The 21,251-nt window shown below is 44.3% G+C and overlaps 1 protein-coding gene across 5 annotated transcripts in view; it reads left to right on the top strand.

Moving 5' to 3' along the window:
• The window catches only part of ZNF280D (zinc finger protein 280D), a 3,097,091-nt gene that overhangs the window by 1,675,216 nt on the left and 1,400,624 nt on the right, over nt 1-21,251 (top strand). For 4 of the 5 annotated variants that reach the window (XM_044078966.1, XM_044078970.1, XM_044078969.1 and 1 more), the window contains 3 exons: nt 10,765-10,865; nt 10,981-11,127; nt 11,344-11,478. In XM_044078966.1, the coding sequence (XP_043934901.1) occupies nt 10,765-10,865; nt 10,981-11,127; nt 11,344-11,478 (383 nt within the window). The remainder of the gene's footprint in view (nt 1-10,764; nt 10,866-10,980; nt 11,128-11,343; nt 11,479-21,251) is intronic. The other variant, XM_044078968.1, reaches the window with a different exon arrangement.

A 21,251-nucleotide genomic window follows, 5' to 3' on the forward strand; every position in this document is an offset into this window, starting at 1 on the left:
CTGAGCAGTTGGCCCAGACGGTTAGCTCTCAGCTTGCTACCCTATCATCATTATCGAACTCGTCCATGAGGCTCATTTCGTATGCAGCCGAGGGGGCGAGTAGAGCGGCGGGAACAGGTGTTGCTCTACAGAGACAAGCCTGGCTTCGCCTGTATCATTTTGCGGAAGCCTTCAAGTCTTCCTTTGCCGACGCTCCCTTCGATGGGTCCTCTCTGTTTGGACCCAAGGTAAAGGACACCTTGACCCACTGTGAACAAGAGGGTAAGACATTGACTGCCGTAGGCGCACGGTTTTCCACTCCCTTCAGGCCTTATCCCAAGGCTAGAAGAGGGGGGAAAATGTGGTTCCGTAAATCTCAAAAGGCTTACTCCTCACAGCAGGGCGATCCCCTTTCTAGAGGCAGAGGAGGGGGAAATTTTTCAGGAAGACGCCGTCCCAGAGGCGGCGGAGGCCCCCCGCAACACTGGAGACCGCGAGTCCTTTCGTGGCTCCTCAACCTTCCAGCATCCCTGAAGGATTGCCCGACTGTGCAGCTCCGGAGCCAGTCGGGGGTCGTTTTTCAAAGCACCTAAAGGCCTGGGAGAATATCACTCAGGACCGATGGGTGCTCGGAGGTTACACCATCCCTTTTTCACAACCCCCCCCTGCCATCCTGAAAAATCCCGGACCCACCACCCAGTCAACGGGATCTTGCAGCCATCGAAATTTCAAAGCTGCTTCAAAAAGGAGTCATCCAACCGGTCCCCATAGGCCAGACCGGATTAGGGACTTACTCAAGATTCTTTTTGGTGCCAAAAAAGACCGGGGACTTGAGGCCCATTTTGGATCTCAGCAAGCTAAATCGATCAGTCAAGAAGTCCAAGTTCCGGATGGTCACTTTGCAATCCATTCTCCCGCTGCTGGAGAAAGGTGTTTGGATGTGCTCCATAGATCTCAAGGATGCCTATTATCACATCCTGATAAATCAGTCGTCCAGGAGACACTTGCGCTTCAGCCTGGGAGACAGTCATTTTCAGTTCCGTGCACTGCCCTTTGGTCTCACCACAGCCCCCAGGGTGTTCACCAAATGTTTGGCGGTGGTGACTGCTCACCTGAGAAGTCTAGGATTCCAGGTGTTTCCATACCTAGACGACTGGCTCCTAACTGCCACCTCCAGGTGTCTACTCTTACAAAACTTAGCAGCCACTATATCTCTAGGCAACTCCCTAAGAATCATCTTCAATTGGGCAAAGTCGGTGTTGCTGCCATCTCAGCGCATACGGTTTATCGGAGTAGAGATAGACTCAAAGCAAATGCGGGTCTATCTTCCTATAGAGAGGATAGAAACATTACAATCTCAGGTTCGAGCCTTGCTCCTCAAACGCCGAGCCCCAGCCAGGATGGTCCTACAACTGTTAGGTTCCATGTCGGCCACCGTTCTCCTAGTCCCCTTGGCAAGGTTACATATGAGGATTCTCCAGTGGCTCCTGTCAGTCCAGTGGTCCTATCAGGATCTCCCTCTGTCACCTTATTCTGATCACAGAGACGTGCAAACAGGACCTTCGTTGGTGGCTTCATTCCTCCAACCTGGATCAGGGGTGACCCTTCGTTCCACCACCTCCAGTGGCCACACTGACTACGGACACCTCACAGACGGGATGGGGGGGGCATTACCTGGGCAGGTCAGTCCAAGGCAAGTGGCAGTCCAACGAGACTCTCCTCCACATCAACATACTAGAAATGAGGGCGGTGCTTCTATCGCTGCAAGCACTACACGATTACCTCCCCCAGGGCATGATTGCCATTCAGTCCGGCAACATGTCAGTAGTCTGGTACCTGAACAAGCAGGGAGGGACCAGATCCTACCCCCTTTGCAGAGAGGCCATGAAAGTATGGGATTGGGCGATTGCAACCAAACGTTTTCTGGTAGCAACACACATTCCAGGGAGATCCAATGTGATAGCCGACAGACTGAGCAGAACTATTCTCTCTCCTCACGAGTGGTCTCTGAACCACAGAGTGGCAACTCAGATTTTCAGAAGATGGGGAACTCCTTGTTGCGACCTTTTCGCAACCCCCCTCAACCCGAAATGCCAACAGTTCTTCTCTCTCACCCCAGTTCCGGGGGAGATTCCCAAGGACGCCCTAGTCCAAGCTTGGCCCACCGGCCTGCTATACGCCTTTCCACCGGTTCCCCTTCTTCCCAAGGTGATCCAGAAGGCGATTCTCTTGGAGAGCAAAATGATTTTAGTTGCCCCATACTGGCCTCGTCAAGTCTGGTTTCCCTTTCTTCGGAAATATGCTCTGGACGGTCCATGGTTCCTGGACCAAGTTCCGGATCTTTTGACCCATCAGTCGGGACAACTTCATCAGTCCCTCCACTCGTTGAGGTTAACAGCTTGGCTCCTCCTCTTCCGACCATAGTCAGGAACCATGCTTTGGACCCGGAAGTCATACATATCTTGTCCTCGGCCCATAAGACTTCTACTAAGAAAATGTATAACAGCAAATGGAAGAGATTTGCTATTTGGGCCCAACTCCGGGGATTAGATCCCATAACTGTCCCGGTGTCAGAGGTTCTGAAGTTTTTAGTTTCTCTGTTCAATCAAGGATGTCCTTCAAGGATGCATCTGCAGTCATAACATATGGGTTGTCCTGCCTCAGGCAGCCCTTCGGTCGGACGGATTCCAAAGTCTGGGTCTGGCCTCGGCTGATGTCGCACTTTCCCCGACGTCAGAGCATCTGGGGTATAAAAGCATCAGCCGACGCCATTTTCCTCAGTCTTTCTTGCCACGCGGTGCCCGAAGCAGAAGCTGTTCGCAAGTGCCGGTCGGTCAGATCCAGAGATTTCAGCTACCGAAGACTTCGAAAAAAGCTAAGTACCCCGTTGGGGACTCTTTCTTGCCTCAGCCGATGTCAGACAAAGTAAATAATTGTTTAACTTGTGGGAAACAAATACCTCATAAGGATTTCCATTCTTACTGCCTTCCTTGCTTAGGCCCAGACCACGACGTATCAGCTTGTTTAGCCTGTGCCTCCTTCAACCGACGGACTCTTAGACGTTGGTCGGAGTTTGCAGAGGAATTTTTTGGAGCAGCTTTTGCTTTTAAAATGCCGTCGGAGACTCCGACTTCGCATATGGTCAAAAAACGCAAGGAAAAGGACCGACGCTCGCGGCCCGGGGTTTCGGCTGAAACCACGGCTAGGTCTACCGCGAGTGTCTCGGTTTCGTCCGAAACAGAGTCCACGGCAATTTCTACTACCGAAACCATAATTCTGACCACCAAGGCCAGAGAGGCCCCGGCTGAGTCGGCTTCAGAACTCCCTATCGAAGCTAGTGTTCAGGAGTTGTCCGACACCATACCTTTGGACATTTCTACCCCTGCACGTGGGGCAGCCAGGTCCCCAGCTTCTATGTCTATTAAGGCCTTCTCCAGGGCTAAAGCTGCCAAACTTTCAAAAGCTTTGCCTGCCAAATCTACAGCCCAGAGACCTTCATCTAGTTCACAGATCCTCAACCTTGCTGAGGACCTTATCTCCTTAATTAGGGGTTCACAACCTCACCCAGACAGGGCCTCTCAACCTCCTCCAGACAAAAGGCCCAGGACTGACCCCTCTGAACCTCACTCCTCAGATTACTCCACAGATGGATCTGATTTGTCAGACCACCAGGAAGGGGCCTACTCGCCTTATGAGGATTCAGATGCAGAGGAATCTATCCCTTCGGCCTCCCCTCCTGAAGAATTTTCCTTTGGGGAGACTTTACACTCCATGAGAGAGCACTTTCAATGGCAAGGTCAGGATTTCTCTGATTCTAGAAAAAGATTAAGGACCTTTTTGCATTTACCTCAGCATAGGCCCTTAGCTATACCTCCTGTTCTAACTGTAATTGATGATGTGTACAATGATGTCAGTACAGCCCCTGATTCTCTTCCTCCGGCCCCTGCCAAACCTGACAGATATTACAGGGTCCCGGATTCTCATTTCCATCTGTATAAAGCCCATGCTGCAGACCCAGAAACTATTTTTCAGGGCCCTAAAGGGGTTGCAGCCACTACTGCCAAAAATCCCCTACCCTCTGAAAGAGAGTCTAGAGCTTTAGAGAGATGGGGAAAAATGTTTATACATCTGCTACTCTTTCTGCCAGGGCATTAAACTGTCAATTCCATATGATACAGTACCAAGAATTTTTGTTAGATCAACTGAATAAGAAACTTTCTTCTCCTGAACCCTTAGACCGCATGTCCCTTCAGGATTTGGTACATAACTCACAACAGGTTAGTAATCATTTTTTAAAATGTGGCTATGATGCACTGGAGGCTTCATTTAGGTCAGCTGTGACTGGGGCAGTTATTCGTAGGCATGCCTGGCTAAAGGAGCAATCTTTGCCAGACCATGTCAAAGCTAAACTCCTCGATGCTCCAATGGAGAAACAAAATTTATTTGGCTCCCCTGCACAGGAGATTCTAAAAAAGGTGGAAGAAAAAGCAAAATCTGTGCAAACAGTAAAAGATTTCCTGCAAGTTCAACCACCGAGGTTCAGCAGAAACTGGCCTACAAAGAATTGGTCCTTTCCAGACTCGTCCAGAGCACAGAGAGGCAGGAACAGGCGCCCTAGAGACAGAGGTCAATCGAAGGGCTCCTACAGAGGCCGTCAGTGGCAGCCTGTCAACCAGAGGAGTAGTGCAACAGCTACAACTACAACCACTACTACAGGACAGACCCAATGACTTGACTCTGATTCCGCCTACCAGGGATCAACTGGAAGCGCCTTTGGGCAGAAAGCTGGGTTTATTCTCAAAAAACTGGCATTGCATTACAAAGGATACATGGACATTGCAAATAATAGACAAAGGATACAGGTTTCACTTCCACACTTTGCCAAAAAGAAGCGGAATGCCAAACCTTCCACCAAACCAGAAGGCAGAGGCTTTAAGACAAATCAGCAATTTACTTCAGATGAAAGCTATAGAAAGGGTACCATGTACAGAACAAGGCCAAGGATTTTACTCCAGACTATTCCTTGTACCAAGAAAAGAAAACCAATGGAGGCCTATTCTCGACCTGTCCTCACTGACCACTTCTCATTGTGCCAAAATTCAAAATGCTGACCCTACAGCAACTTCTTCCCATGCTGGGCAAGGAGTCTTGGCTGGTGACTCTAGATCTCAAGGAGGCATACCTGCACGTCCCTATCCGACCAGATTGCAGAAGACACCTCAGATGTCTTGCAGGATCAGAGCATTATCAATTCTCAGCATTGCCCTTTGGCTTATCTACTGCGCCCAGAGTATTCACGAAATGCCTGGCATCAGTAATTGCACATTGCAGACTTCAGGGAATTCAAATTTATCCATACCTGGACGACTGCCTAATACAAGCGGACAACAAGAAAAAATTGTTAAAGTACTTGGCCTATGCCATACACCTGCTACAGACCTTGGGATACACAGTCAACATCCAAAAGTCAAGACTAGTACCATCCCAAAGGATAACCTTTTTGGGTGCGGATCTGGACACAATCACCCAGATGGCTTTTCTCACAGAAGAAAAACAAAAACAACTTCCAGATTACTTCATGACTCTGACAAGACAAACTCAGCTTACTACAAGGAAAGTCCTGCAGGCCCTGGGTTACATGGCATCCTGCATAATTTTAATTCCACATGCCAGGCTGCATATGAGGAAATTACAATGGTACCTAAGGAGTGTATGGTCTCAACACAGTCACAGTCTAGAAACCATGATACCAATCATTCCATGCCTTCAAAAGGAATTCCTGTGGTGGGCTCAGGCCTGCCAGTCCAACAGAGGGTTGCCTTTCAACAAACCAAAAACAAGGCAGACCATCACCACGGACGCCTCAGACTGAGGATGGGGAGCACACATGGAGGACAAACGTATCCAAGGCCTATGGCTGCAAGGGCAGCTAAGCATGCACATAAACCAAATGGAAATGCTGGCAGTGAGGCATGCAATCGAGGCATTCAGGCCCTTCCTCCAACAAGGGCATCTGTTAATAAGGACAGACAACACCATGGTCATGTGGTACATAAACAAACAGGGAGGCACACATTCCTACCCTCTATGCCGGATGGCTATGAATCTGTGGAATCTATGCCTGAATCTCAATATCCAGCTGCAGGCCAAATTCGTACCAGGAAAAGAAAATGCACTAGCAGACAGCTTAAGCAGAACTACCATGGATGCACACGAATGGATGCTGCATCCAGACATCTTCAAACTCATTACAAGGACATGGGGAATGCCGGAGATAGATCTGTTCGCCTCCCTAATCAACCACCAACTAAAGACATTCTGCTCAAGGACATACCACCCACAAGCATGGAGGGTGGACTCTCTCTTTCAGCTGGAATGCCCTAACAGTATATGCCTTTCCACCTCTACCATTGATGTACAAGGTTCTACTGAAGATCAGGGAGGAACAGCCAAACGTGATTCTCATAGCTCCGGACTGGCCAAGACAACACTGGTACCCACTATTGAGAAGCATGTCTCAGGCAAATCCATGGCCTCTTCCCCTATGGCCTCTTCTTCTAACGCAGAACAGTTTCAAGACCCTGCATCCCAACTTGAAAACACTGCAGTTAACTGCCTGGAAAATTCCTTAAATCCCAACAAAACTGTTTTATCTCAGAGGGTGAAGGACATTATCCTGGAGGCTCGCAGACCTTCCACAAGGAAGACATACTCAGCTAAATGGAAGAGATTTCTCATTTGGAGCACATCAAAGGGCACAGATGTCACAGTGGCAAACTTAGCACACATCCTAGAATACTTAGCAGAATTGTTCCACAATGGCCTGTCTTATTCTTCCATTAAGATTCATGCTTCAGCAATTTCAGCAGAATATAATATGGATCCACCTATCTTCTCGCACCCTCTTCTCAGGCAATTTTTGAGAGGGATCAAAAATGTTAAACCTCCAAGAAGACCCCCTCTACCTGCATGGGATCTCAATTTTGTGCTGGAAAAACTGACACTACCTCCTTTTGAACCAGCAGCATCAACAGACCTACAGTTTTTATCTTGGAAAACTGCATTCCTTCTGGCAATCACTTCAGCAAGAAGAGTATCTGAGTTACAAGCATTAATGGCGATATTTTTCACCAGGATAGAGTGTCACTAAGAACCAATCCTACTTTCATGCCAAAGGTGGTATCTAGGGTATCCTTGAACCAAGCTATTCACCTGCCTACGTTCTTCCCTAACCCACAGAACAAAGGGGAAAAACTTTTGCACACCCTGGATATACACAGACAACTATGCTACTATTTGGACAGAACAAAAACTAGCAGAAAAACTGACCAACTTTTTGTAGCATATGCAACTGGGGTGCAAGGAAGAGCAATTTCCAAACAGACAGTTTCAAAATGGATAGGAAATTACATTCGCTTTTGTCACGACTTTCATGGAAAGACGGTTCCTGAAAATATCAGGCCTCACTCCACAAGGGCCACAGCCACCACTACAGCTTTCCTTCGAGGGGTGGCTACCAAGGACATTTTAGAAGCTGCTACTTGGAGCTCCGTGCATACATTTGCCAAGCATTACAATCTACCTTTATACTCCAGATCCCGAGCAGGGTTTGCAACTGCAGTGCTGCAGGGGATCTTAACTACACCATCCTTCTCTTAGTACCTCCTCCCCCAGATTGGCTATGGTATTCTACCCATATGTTATGACTGCAGATGCATCCTTGAAGGACATAGTACAGTTTTTACCTACCATAAATGTAGATGTCCGATAGGTATGCATCTGCAGTCAGGATTACCCTCCCTCCTTCCCCTCTGTGGTATTCCTAGGGTGCTTACCCCTCTTTCAGCTAGCTGGGGGAATCTATTATGGTGTATTTGTTTGTTTATACATGTATATAATTTGCAAATGTTTGGAAATTTTCAGCATTTACCCAAATTTAGCCTTCCTAGAGGGCACCTGGCATCTGGGGCAAGAAAAACTGAGGAAAATGGCATCGGCTGATGCTTTTATACCCCAGATGCTCTGACGTCGGGGAAAGTGCGACATCAGCCGAGGCCAGACCCAGACTTTGGAATCCGGCCGACCGAAGGGCTGCCTGAGGCAGGACAACCCATATGTTATGACTGCAGATGCATACCTATCGGACATCTACATTTATGGTAGGTACAAAACTGTACTTTCTTCGGTCTCTACCATCTAGGTTCAATTGGCAGCTATTTCCAATTTTCATGAGAACATAGAACCACCTTTGATGAGCAACAAGTTGTGTAAAGCCTTCATGAAAGGTGCTGGGCTACTTCGGCCCCTGATATCTCATCCCGCTCCACCGTGGGACCTTAATGTTGTGTTACGTGCTTTGACCTCTTCCCCCTTTGAGCCGGCAGCAACTTGTGACTTGAAATTTCTTTCTTGGAAGACTGCATTCTTAGTTGCAATTACATCAGCCAGAAGAGTTTCGGAACTTCAAGCCCTATGTGTCAAACCACCATACCTGTTTTTTCATAAGGATAGAGTATCCCTCAGACCGAATCCATCCTTTGTTCCTAAGGTTTGTTCTAGTTTTTGTCTGCAACAGTCTTTGGAACTTCCAGTTTTCTTCCCGAAGTACTCGAATAGAGCGGAATACATCTTTCACACCTTGGATGTTCACAGACAATTGCGCTTCTATTTGGATAGGATGCACCAAACAAGGAAAACAGATCAGTTGTTTGTGTCCTTTTCAGACAATAAATTGGGCAAAGCCGTCGCGAAAGTCACTATTGCCAAGTGGATCAGAGACTGTATCAGTCATACTTACTTTATTTCTAATAAAGAGCTTACAACTACAGTGAAAGCTCATTCTACCAGGGCTATGGCTACTTCGGCAGCTTTTCATTCTAAGCTTGCCATTACATGACATTTGTGCTGCGGCTACGTGGTCTTCTCCTCACACCTTCATTTCTCATTACAAATTGGACGTGGCATCTCGGGGGTGAGCTTCCTTCGGTTCCACAGTTCTCAGGAGTGTTTTCCAGTGAGCCACCCAGGAATCAGGTGCTAGGGATGCTGTCCCATCAGTACAGAATGTAGGCGAGATAGGATCACTTAACATCTTTTAGTTATGTACTTACCATAACTTTAGATGTATGGGATCCATCTCACCTACATTCCTAATAACCCACCCTCCTTCCCCCTGCCTTGGAGATCAGAAGAGACCGGACGGTTCAAGTTTAGCTGTTTCATCTGGAAACACCTGGCAATATTATATCAACAGTCTATGTGTGTGTGCATGTGTGCGGACAAACAAGATCTGGGGAAGCAGTGGTGGTGCATCCTGGGATGTGGGGATAGCTCAGCCAATAAGAGACTTTGTTCTTTAGTATAGCGTGCCGAGTCGGAGCCGAGGATCGGCTCCGAACCCATCAGTACAGAATGTAGGCGAGATGGATCCCATACATCTAAAGTTATGGTAAGTACATAACTAAAAGTTGGAGACCCTTGATCCTCTTGGTGAGGTACTTTTGTGGTCTCTCCAGCTGTTGCAAATGCCGGGTGAGGTACATACCAAATGGGGCATTGTACTCAATCATGGGTCTGATGATGGAGGAGTATAGGGGTACAATGACATCCTTGGATCTGGATGTGAATCCCTTCATGATGAGGTGTGCAAGATAGAATGTTTTTCTAACCACTTTGGCAACGTGGGTGTCAAATGAGCGGTCACTGTCGACTTGGGTCCCTAGGTCTCTGATTACTTTTTCCGTTCTCAGTGGGTTGCTGTCTATGTGATAATTTGTGGGTACTTTGTTTTTCCCAAAGGGGATGACCATACATTGTTTGGCATTTAGTTTAAGGCCGTGACTCCGGCACCAGTTGTCTGTTTCTGTGAGGCCTTTTTGTAGGATGTATGTGTCCGCTGGTGTATCGACTATGGAACCTAGTCTGCAGTCATCTGCGAACTTTGTCAGCCACAACCCTCCCATGTTTGCTTTAACATCTGAGAAATAAATGCCGAACAAGAGGGGTCCCAGGACAGATCCCCGTGGGACACCACTTGTGACTGGCTTTGAGTCTGACATTGCTCCAGCAATTTTAACTTTATGGGTTCTGTCCCTTAGCCTGTTTGCAACCCATCTAGTGACATAAGGGTTTACGTTTAAGCTGTTGAGCTTATCTATGATGCCTGAGTGGGGTATTGTGTCGAAGGCCTTAGCCAAGTCCAGGTAGGCTGTATGGACTGCTTTGCCCTCATCAATGGCTCTAGTGACTGTTTCGAAAAAGTCAACCAGGTTCAAAAGGCAGGATCTGCCCTTTACAAAGCCGAACTGGGTAGGGTCAAGTGTCTGTAGGTCCCCTATGTCTCTGTTTATGAGTTCCATAATGATTCTTTCCATAGCTTTGCAGACCCCCCCCCCCCCCCCCGTAAACATGAGTTCTATGGATGTTTTTATTTTTGTACACTTTAGTGAAGGTGCTTTTTTTCGGTGAAAAGCACTTTCGTTAAATGGGCGTTCGCTAGATAGTCCTAGAGATATATATATATATATATATATATATATATATATATATATATATATAGATATATATATATATATATATATATATATATATATATATATACTTTTTTAAATATTTATATGAGAGGTGGGGAATGTTTGTATGCTGCTGTTCTTACTGGTCATCTGTAAAAGACGTGTTAAGTTTTGTTCACTTAAGTTGGGGAAGCTTTAAAGGTGAATACTATAAGAATGAAATATTTTATATAAATATACTTTTTATTGATTGATTTCATTTTTTGCATTGTAGCTACATGCAAGATCTGCGAGTTGAATTTTGAAACAGAACAAGTGCTTTTACAACACATGAAAGATTGTCACAAGCCAGGGGAGATGCCGTATGTTTGCCAGGTAGCACATATTGTTGTGTAGCTCCTATTTTTTTTTTTTTTTGTTTGTTTGTTTGTTTGTTGGACAAAAAATGTGTTAACCTGGCAAATAAGAGGTTTTTCCTAATTTCCTTTAGGTTTGCAACTATCGGTCATCAATATTTTCTGATGTTGAGAATCATTTTAGAACAGCGCATGAAAACACCAAGAATTTGCTCTGCCCATTTTGCCTTAAAGTTATAAAAAGTGGAACACCATTCATGCAGCATTATATGAGACATCAGGTAGGTCGTTGTGGAGTTCATTGCATTTATTGGTATTGCATGCATTTTCTTAATTATGATCGGTTAAGTACATGGTCAAATGTCTTTACTGAAGGTATGTTTTCATGAACAATAAAGTTTTGTGGAGCTTGTACATTAGAAGCCATCTAAGTAAAAATTAATTTGAACTGTTTTTGCTAGATTAGACAGAGTGCTGATTATCTTTATTTTTCATAGAAGAAGGGGATATATCGTTGCACTAAATGCAGGTTGCAGTTTTTGACATGCAAAGAAAAAATGGATCACAAGACCCAGCACCACAGAACCTTCAGAAAACCTAAACAATTAGAAGGACTTCCTCCTGGTACTAAAGTGAGTCTACACATTATGAATTGCATACTTTGTCATATTGTCTGCATTAAGTTCAGCGGTGTAAGCTTAACATATGTCATTTAAACAAGCTCAGGTTTTAGTGTATTTGTCAGAGGAGTACATTTGCTTTTTTAACAGACATGCCATTGGCAATGACCAGTCTGACTGCAGGAAGAGCAGTACCTTAACATGTGTATACTGCAGCCTGCTGTGCCCGGTTTGTAGTAGTGGATCCTTGTTGCAGTAGCCTGTGCTATTTGGGTTGTATCCTGCCAAGGGTATGACCTAATGGTCAGCATTTCAAAGCTTAAGGGTGCCCTTCCGCATGTTCTAGCTGCCAGGAACTCCAGTAGAGCTCCATATAAATGTTTGTTAGAACCCCAGAAAGCTTCAGAGCTTTCATGTTGAAGTGTGAACCTTCTGGAAGTTGTGCTGCTGTTCAGCTAGGCTTTCTTCAGGTCCAGGCTGATAAGTTTCCTTTAGGGGGAAAAAAAAAATTCCACTGAATTGTTTTTCTGAAGAAAAACTGTTCCGTGTGAAAAACTTATTTGTTTATCTAGGAAGTGTTATTTTGGACTGTCATTGTGTAAGGGGGTATTTATACAGTTGAGAATGTGTGAAAGAAATGTGTATAGATGTTTTCTATTTTTTTTTTCTACATCGTTATGTAGCATAATTGTATTTGGCGACCTGTTTTTGTCTTGGCATAGTAAGTTCTTTCGAAAAGTAAATGAGCTGTTTATTTCTTATCATGGGACAAATAAAGGGTAACCTTTATAAAAGCAGAACTGTTTTCACATGGCTGTCCTCAGCTACTGCTTTTTGTTATTCCCACCACGGCAAATCATTTGGTATCAAGATACATTCTACTAGAGAATTTGGATTCTATAATGACAGACTGGAAAGGTGTGGACTGTAGAAGCATCCTAGAGGCAGTTACATGGTCCTCTGTATATACCTTTACAAAGCATTACAAACTGGATTCTTTTTCCCAGTCCAGGACTGGCTTCAAGACCATTCTTTAGGGTTTCCTGGACTCTTATCCTCCTCCTAGGTTGGATAGGTTCTGGTATTCAATCCATGCAGCCAATGTCTACTGCAGCAGTGAGAATGATGTACATAGTATATATCTGAAAATTTCACTTGCCATAAGAGTACAATGTTCAAATTCCTCACTTTTGCAAAAGCCACATACGCTTCTGTATGTAGTTAGTTGTTGGGATATAAAGTTATTTGTTACTGGGTATATCTTTTAGAGGTTCAGGATGAGAAACCTGTTTTCGTTCTGTGTATGCAAAAAGTCCTAAAACTGTCTACATTTTGACTGCTGATTTTCCTGCAAGGGGCTAGCCAATCATCATTTCAAGTGTAAGTATGGGAAGGACCCCAAAGCTTCATGACGTTGGACAGTTTTATCCTGGGCAGGATAAAATCCATATAGCCAAATGTTACTGCAGCGGGGATGATTCTAATATCTACTGTTACAGTAAGTGCAAGTTACACAACTGTACTTTTCTTGCACCATAACTCTGGTGTCTCCTTTCCCAATCCATTAGGATAACAAACTATGGATTTTCCAATTCAAAATCTCTAAACCCTAGTGGATATTTTCTGGGATAGAGATCAAAGACTTCAGCTGTACTAATATGGTCAAATTGTGTGATGGAGTTTGTGTCCACTTTTAGTACATTTGGCACAAGCTAGCACAGCAGGACTACACAGAATATTTTTGTGTCCACTTTATGTACCATCAACTCGTAGTAAACTCTGTTTTCATCTTGATTAAGATCTGCAAGAATGTTATTTTCCGGCCCCCTGGAAAAAGTGTGACACACTGACAAACTATGATAGTGAGCACTGTAGATACTCTGTGAAGTGGAAAATGTAGGTTGTGTGTGCTGAACCTCCAAGAAAGTGGAAATAACGTCTGCAGTTTTTGGCAAAGCATTCCTGAAACAGCTAGGTTGTTAGACATGAGCTTGTGTCCATTTGAAGAGTGAGCTCTACAGTTTTACCTTAACTGGCAGCAGCTCCTAAAGTTTGTAGGTATTTCTCTTCCAAACCTGAACCTGTTTTGGGAAACTCTTAATAGTTTACTCCAAGCTGCTGCTGAACATCTTTGTTTGCCAGTCAGGTGGACTGGGCCACAATGGTCTCTTTTCTGTAGTGTACTAAATTGAACACAGACAGGGAATTGTGTGTAGTTTATAGCACAGTGATGCATAGTACTCGTATACTAGCATAAAAGAAGACTTGGAAGTTTTCAATACCACAACTCAGTAAGGTGAAGGACAACGTAATGATATCCGTATATTTATTAAAGAGCAACAGATAGCCCATAGTAGGGAAAATTTGTACAAAACCACTCTGGTGAACTGGAACATAGAAGTACATGTATGTGACAGTTTTAAATAGTTCAGTTACATTACATGCAGTAGTTTTACATAAAAGGAATGATTTGAGGTATATGATATATTGGAGAAAGTGCTTCCATCCTTGTAGACTTCTTTAGATTCAGTTAGGATTGTGCCTTAGACTTACTTTTTTATTTTAAGTTTATTTAACAGGATAGAGCACTGATCAGACAATTATTGATTACAGGCTAGGCAGAAGAGAAGGACATCTAAGGTTATGGGAAGTTCTTACACAATACTTTAAGGCTACAAAGTTTTGCAATGTGTAGGCAATAACTCCTGTTCATTCTTTCACTAGTTTTAATTAGATTGCCAGCATAGTACACACACATTCACTGCTAGCTTTCCTGCACTTGATTTCATCTAGGACAGGTCATACCTACTCAACCTGGTGGACCTTTTTAAGAAGGTCACCATAGCAATGGATGAGGGCAGAATGGTTCACTCTGCCTACCTTAACCTGGCCAAGATATTTGACACAATGCTCCATATGGGCATTGTTGGCAAACTTAAAAGGTTGGGTACAAACCCTTATGTCACCCAGTGGTAGCCAACTGGCTCTCAGAACCCAGGAAGGTGGAACTGGAAGTCCACCTTTACAAAGAGGCCAGTCACAAGTGGAATCTCTCAGGGATCAGTCCTGGGACTGCTTTTTTTTTTGGTGTTTACTTCACTGAAGTCAAGGCCAATGTCAGTGGCCTCTGGCTGACTAAACCTGCAGATTGCAAATTAGAAGCTGTCAGTGAATCACCCACCAACAAATGTTCTCCAGGAAGGTCTGACACAGACAAACAACTGGTGTCAGAGCCATAGACTAAAAACGAATGCCAAAAAAAGCATATCCTTATGGAAGTCATCTATTTGACATAACACCTGTAAATGTTGACCCAGTAGTCCGGGACTTGGGGACATACATAGACAGTAATCTAACCTTTGACCACCACGTGTCCGCAGTAGTGAGGAAATCTTTCTATGTTGTGTAATATATAAACAAAGATGTGGCATCTAGTTTCAAGGAAGTCATTGTTCCCCTGTATTTGGCATTCATTAGCTCTATCATTGAGTACAATGCCCTCTTTGGTATGTACCTAACCACACATATCCAACAACTGGAACGTCCACAGAGGTTCCTTATAAAAAAGAAATACAGGCGTTGGCAACATGTTCTGTGCAGACCACCTCAAAGCCGTGTTCCTGTATTCTGTCTCTTACAGGCTGTTGAGGGGAGATCTATGTCTAGCCTACAAGGCATTGTCAGAGCTCACTCTGATGGACCCCTCCTGCATATCTGCAAAACAAACAATTACCTGTTCTGAAGTCTTAAACCTTGCCTGTGATATAAATAGGACCCAGTGGAGAGAGAGAGATGTTTCCCAGAGACTACTCTTTCTCTGGAGCAGACACCCCATCCAAGTGAAGCAGAGTTCCTCCCTAACTTAATTCAAGCTTAACTTTGACAATTGGAGTACAGAACATTCACTCCTGTTTTGGCTCTTACATTTCTAATGGACACAGGCAGCCTGTAAATGGTTCATCTCCCAGACCCCTGCTTGTAAATGTTTCACCTCCCAAGCCCCTGCTTACACTTATCAGGGGTACCAGAACTCGTCAGAGATTTGGTATGCCTGGCTAGGCTTAAGAAGGCCTTTGTGGTCGTTAGCCTAGTAAACACCTATGAACTAAAGTCTGCATATCCCTGAAACATTCAGACCCATTGTCATTAATAAAGAATATTTACCGGTGGTGCTTTCCAACTCAAAAATGGAATTTTGATGCATCTGACGGTATGCCTGCCTGTTTGAAAAAACAGTACAAAACCCTACTAAACCCCTGGCAGACCCACTATCAAACTGTTTGCCCTGTACCTCAGAAGTTTAGCATGTAATCAGTACAGACACCAGTCCATACGGGTTACCCTAACACCAGCCATAGGAATTGCAGGACCATCAGCCTGATGTCTCATCTGCAAAGCCATGCAGCATGTTGTAATAAACCGCAGTATGAAAAATCATATCAAGTAGTCTCGCATCAGTTTGTATTAGTTAAGGGTAGGTTGCGTTTTAATGAATGTTTGGTTACTCTCTTCCAAAAGGTAAGAAGTGGCTGTTGACAGTGGTCATGCTGTCTATGTGGCATAACCTAACCCGACCATGGCATTTTGACACCATCGTACATATTAGCATAATTAGTAAACGTAAGTTGTAAAAATCAGTCACGGTGTAGAAATATGGATATGAACTGGGAGAAAGATAGGACTCCCACACATTGCAGTTTGCATATGTCCAATCACAGAGTAAGGAGATGACAAGTGGTGTCACCTAGAGCTCAGTTCTGAGATCTCTTCTGTTTGGCATTTACTTTTCAGATATCTATGCCATGAACCCGTTATATCTGGATATCTATGTTTTCTCACTCCTGCAATCTGGAAGTTGTTGCCATGTTCCCCTCTACATCAGAACCCTTCGTCAAGAACTTACATTTATAAGTACCTTGTGCACTACAAGTGGGCTGAAGTTGCATACAAAAAATGCAACACTTTCACATTTGATAGACAACTTTTTCACCAGAAATACAGCACAGACAGTGCCTGATTTCAATCTGAAGTCTGCTGGGTCAACAGATGATGGCCATGTGATATTTTCAGTTTTATTCCACACACCGAGTGTTGCATCACACAAATCACAGTAGTCTATCAAAGCGACAGTACAGAGTTAAGAACACTTAGTAGATCTGATGTTGTATTTTCTATCTGCCTTCATTCTGTGGTCATAGACTCCAGTTGAATCTGAGACTGGCACTTCAGAATCTTCAACTCTGAAGCTCCACCTCTTCTCCCATAATATTCTGCCCATCTGAATCTCCTTAGATCTTGTTTGCCCCTCATCAGAGTCCAGCGCATTCACTGAAGCATCAGTCTGTTGATAAGTGGAAATTGCTCTTTTTTTTGTCTTTCTCATCCTTTCTGGTGTTTACTTCCTCTCCAGGCTTATTAGATCACACAAACTCATGTGAGAGATGCAGCTACATTAAGAACATTGAATCCATGCACTTAAACACCAGTCAGTACATATGACGATTAGTGGGTCATCAGCATGCACACTTTACCTCCTACTCAATCCAAACCCACATCACACATACCTACATATGCGGAGGTCCTCGCCAGAAACATACCTAAACACCAGAGACCTCCCAAACACAAGCATACTACATGTACTTCCTCTGCAGAATACAATCAACATAATAGCCAGTGTTTCACCTGTCAAGCCGTTAAGGCAAAACACAAAGCCAAACATATTCGTTATAGGTGATTCCATTGGGAGACACAGATGTCCCTCTCACCAGGCTGTATAAGGAATAGGTCATGGTCAACTGTCTGTGAGGTGCCAGGATCCACCATATTACACATGCACTCAAGTGTCTCAACAACAGGTACTGTGATGACTCCGTCATAGTCCGTGTTGGTGTGAACAACTTGAGATGTATGTCTCTGGACTATATGAAGAGAGACATGATTGAGCTCTTGCATTGTGTTTCTCAGATTGGTGTGTCCCTAGCTTTAAGCAGCATTTTACCTTCACCTAGGAAGATGCCTCAACACAAACAGAAAATGATTGACTTCAGTAAGTGGCTTAGTTTCTGGTGTCATTCCAAGGGGATGCAGTATCTGTCAGCCTGGGATGAACATGATCGACAAAACTCGATACTTGCCACCAATGATCTTCATCTGTCACCCCTAGGATTTCAGCTACTGGCCAGTGCTCTTTCCACCCCTATACTGCCTTTTTAGGCAGTGTCTCAAGGATAAAATTCCCAACATAAAAACTCTAAAAACAACCTCAGGGTTTTGCTGCTAAATGCTAAGAGTCTTAACATGAAACTGCATTCAGTGAAAGCAGTCCTCACCTTGGAAGACATAAACATTTGTGCAGTCAGGGAGACATTGTTCATGGCTATGGAAAACAGCCCAGCCATATCAGGCTACACTTCCTTCCACACGTTTAGACCACAAATTGAAGGTGTGAAGAGTAAAGGAGGCGGTGTATCAATATTCATTAAAGGTAAATACACCTCCATATTGGTTAGAAAGCATAATTCCTTGGAAATATTTAAGGTGGAATTAACTGTTAGTCATTGCCAGGTAGGGGACCCATTCCATGAATCAGGACACCCACTATGGCTATTTAGATCTACTTGAGTCTGTCAAGATACATCCAAACACCATGGGTTTGAGCAACTTTAACTACCCATCCATTGACTGGGGAAATTACTCATGCGCAAACTCACTTGCCCAAAGGTTCCTCAACTTCATTAACTCCAATTCCTTGGACCAGCTAGTTGGCACCCCCACAAGGGGTGCCAGCATCCTGTCTATGGTGCTTACCAATATGGAGGACCTCTGTAGCACGCTCACTGTGAGATCTTCCCTTGTGAGATTTGACCACAGATCAGTCTCATTCGAAGAAACTATCACACCTGACCCACCCCAGCACCACCTAAACTAATGAACTTCTCCAAAGCAGATTATTACCTCTTACAGGATAGTATAAATAGCTGCACTGCACCTCCCTCCTCAGATGGTACTAACAACTATGCCACACACGCTTTATACAAACACCTGAACAACTGCATTGACTCGACCGTACCTGGTAGGACCAAAACTAACTCCTCAATGTAGAGCAAACTTGTCTGGTGGACAACTGACATTTACAGGCTTTACAATAAGAGGAAGAAATTGCTGTCCAAGAGTAAGAGGGAGCAAGGCCTAAACTGGTAATACTCCCTCCTCAGTTTAAACAAGCAAAAAGACGTCTTGTGAAGTCCTGTAAAGCTAACTAGAAATCCAAATTAGCTTCCTCAACTAAGGGCAACCATAAGGCATTCTTTAGTTACATCCATAACCTAAAAGGAAAGGACCAGGTTTGTGAAAAACTGGTAGTTAATGATACCACATATACTGAGCTTGTGGACATTGCTAAACTGTTAGCAGGCAGGTTCTGTGAAAACTTCACTCCCCTGTCCCCGCCACACTTACCCCAAGACATCTTTAACACCTGTCCTCTACTTTGTATCTCTAAAGAGCTTGTTGTGAATGCCCTCTCAAAGGTCAAAAACACAGCATCCATGGAACCTGATAACATCCCAGGCTGTATTCTACATGGGCACAAATAAGAATTAGCAACGCCATTGGGTAGTCTTTTCAGTTATAGTCTAAGCAGTGGCTTCCTCCCAGCTGAATGGAAAAAGATGACCGTTATCCCCTTGCACAAAGGTGGTGCTTTCACTGACCCCATGGACTATAGATCTATTAGCCTAGCTGGCCTTATCTGCAAGGCCATGGAGAGAATCTTCATGGACCTCATCAACAAAGATATTGGTAATCTCCAAACACTTGACCCGACTCAGTTTAGATTTGTCAAAGGGAGATCATGCCTGTTAAACCTGGTGGACTTCTTCGAGACAGTTTACAAGGCTCTTGATGTGGGGAAATCTGTGTATACAGCCTACCTAGACTTAACCAAGGCTTCTGACACTATCCCCCTCTCAGGCATCATTGTCAAACTCACCCAGCTAGGTGTCAACCCGTATATCATTAGATAGGTCACTAACTGGATCACTGATAGTACCCATATAGTCAAAATAGGGGAATCCACCTCCAACAATAGACCCTGTAACCAGTGGTGTTCCACAGGGATCAGTCCTGGGACCTCTACTGTTTGTAATCTATTTTTCTGAAGTGCAAGCTAAAATTCAAGGTCTGTGGTAGACAAAGTTTGCTGATGACTGCAAACTGGGAGTGGTCACAGAATCTCCAGACAATGTCAACACCCTACATGAGGGTCTTACACAAACAAATGAGTGAGTTTAAGGCCATGACTTTGGTACCACTGCAAAAAAGTAATTTATCATCATCCCTTTTGGTTAGAGGGGGATGTTCCTGCTAACTGCCACATCAGTAACAACAGCCTAGGTATGCACTCAGTGGTGAGACCTGGGCACACAGGTTGACAGCAGTCTTACCTTTGATTACCATGTCTACACAGTGGTAACAAGGGCATTCTATATTGCTCATTTCATAAGTAAGACAGTGCCTCCAGAAAAAAAAAAAAAGTTGTAACCTCCCTGTACTCTTCCCTCATCAGGCCAGTAATTGAGTACAATACCTCTCTTGGTATGTACCTTTGCAAGCACCTGACCCAGTTGGAGAGACCGTAAAGGTTCCTCACAAGGAAAATTCAAGGTCCTCAGCATCTGTCCTATGAGGATTGTTTGAAATCACTGTCACTTTATTCTGTTTCATACAGACTGCTCGGAGGCGATCTCTCCCTTGCATATAAGGCAGTCTTTGACCCTGCTTTATTGGAAATGCTGCATATCCATAAGTTAAATGGTACACGAGTTGCTCGCTCTAATGGCGTTAATCTGGTATGTGACATTTAAAAGAATCTGCTGGGGATGGATTTGTCTCCCAGAGGTTACCACACCTTTGGAACAGACTCCCACTTCATGTCAAGCAGAGCACCTCAATGACCCTCTTCAGACACAGTTTGGACGGTTGAATAGGTAACCGTGAATTCACCCCAGGAGTTCCATCTATGTCCCTCTTGGACAGGGGTTATAGATGCTGATTGTGGAAATGAGGGTAAAACTTGGCTAGACTTGTAAGGCTCTGAGGTCATTAGCCTAGTAACCTCCTATGATCATATAAATTTTGACCTTGTGAGTAGCTAGCTTTTCTCTTTGTAAGTACATGAGCACTGCTGACACCATTTTCCTCTGAATTGTGAATAGTTTTTCCTCTTTCTTACAGTTGGCTTGAGTTAGTGTTACTGATCACCGTGTTTCATTGTTGCAGTCATTACACTTGGGTTATCCTGCTGGCAGGCGACCCGCAGTCGGCCCGAGTTCCAAAGTCTTGGTCCGGCGTCAGTTGCCGTCGCCTCTTCCATGACATCAGTGCGCCAGGGGTATAAAAGTTGCAACCGACGCCATTTTCTTCAGTCTTTCTTGCCACATGGTGCCCGAAGCAAAAGCAGTTTGCAAGTGCCATTCGGCCGACTCCTGAGATTTTCAAAATTGAGTTTCAGAACCGAAGTCTTCAATAAAGCTAAGTACCCCATTGGGGAACCTTTTTCTTGCTCCAGACCGATGTCAGTAAAAGTTAATAATTGTATTTCTTGTGGGAAGCAAATGCCTCATAAGGACTTTCACTCTTACTGTATTCTTGCCTAGGCCCTGATCACAACATCACTAGTTGTCGGTTTTGTGCTAGATTCAATAAACGCACTATTAAATGTCTGTTTGATTTTGCTCTACATTATTTTGGCCAAAGGTTTAATTACATAATGTCGTCGGAACAAC

This window comes from Protopterus annectens, chromosome 7.part1, assembly GCF_019279795.1.
Source record: "Protopterus annectens isolate FY-2018-M chromosome 7.part1, PAN1.0, whole genome shotgun sequence".
NCBI classification, from domain to species: Eukaryota; Metazoa; Chordata; order Ceratodontiformes; family Protopteridae; genus Protopterus; species Protopterus annectens.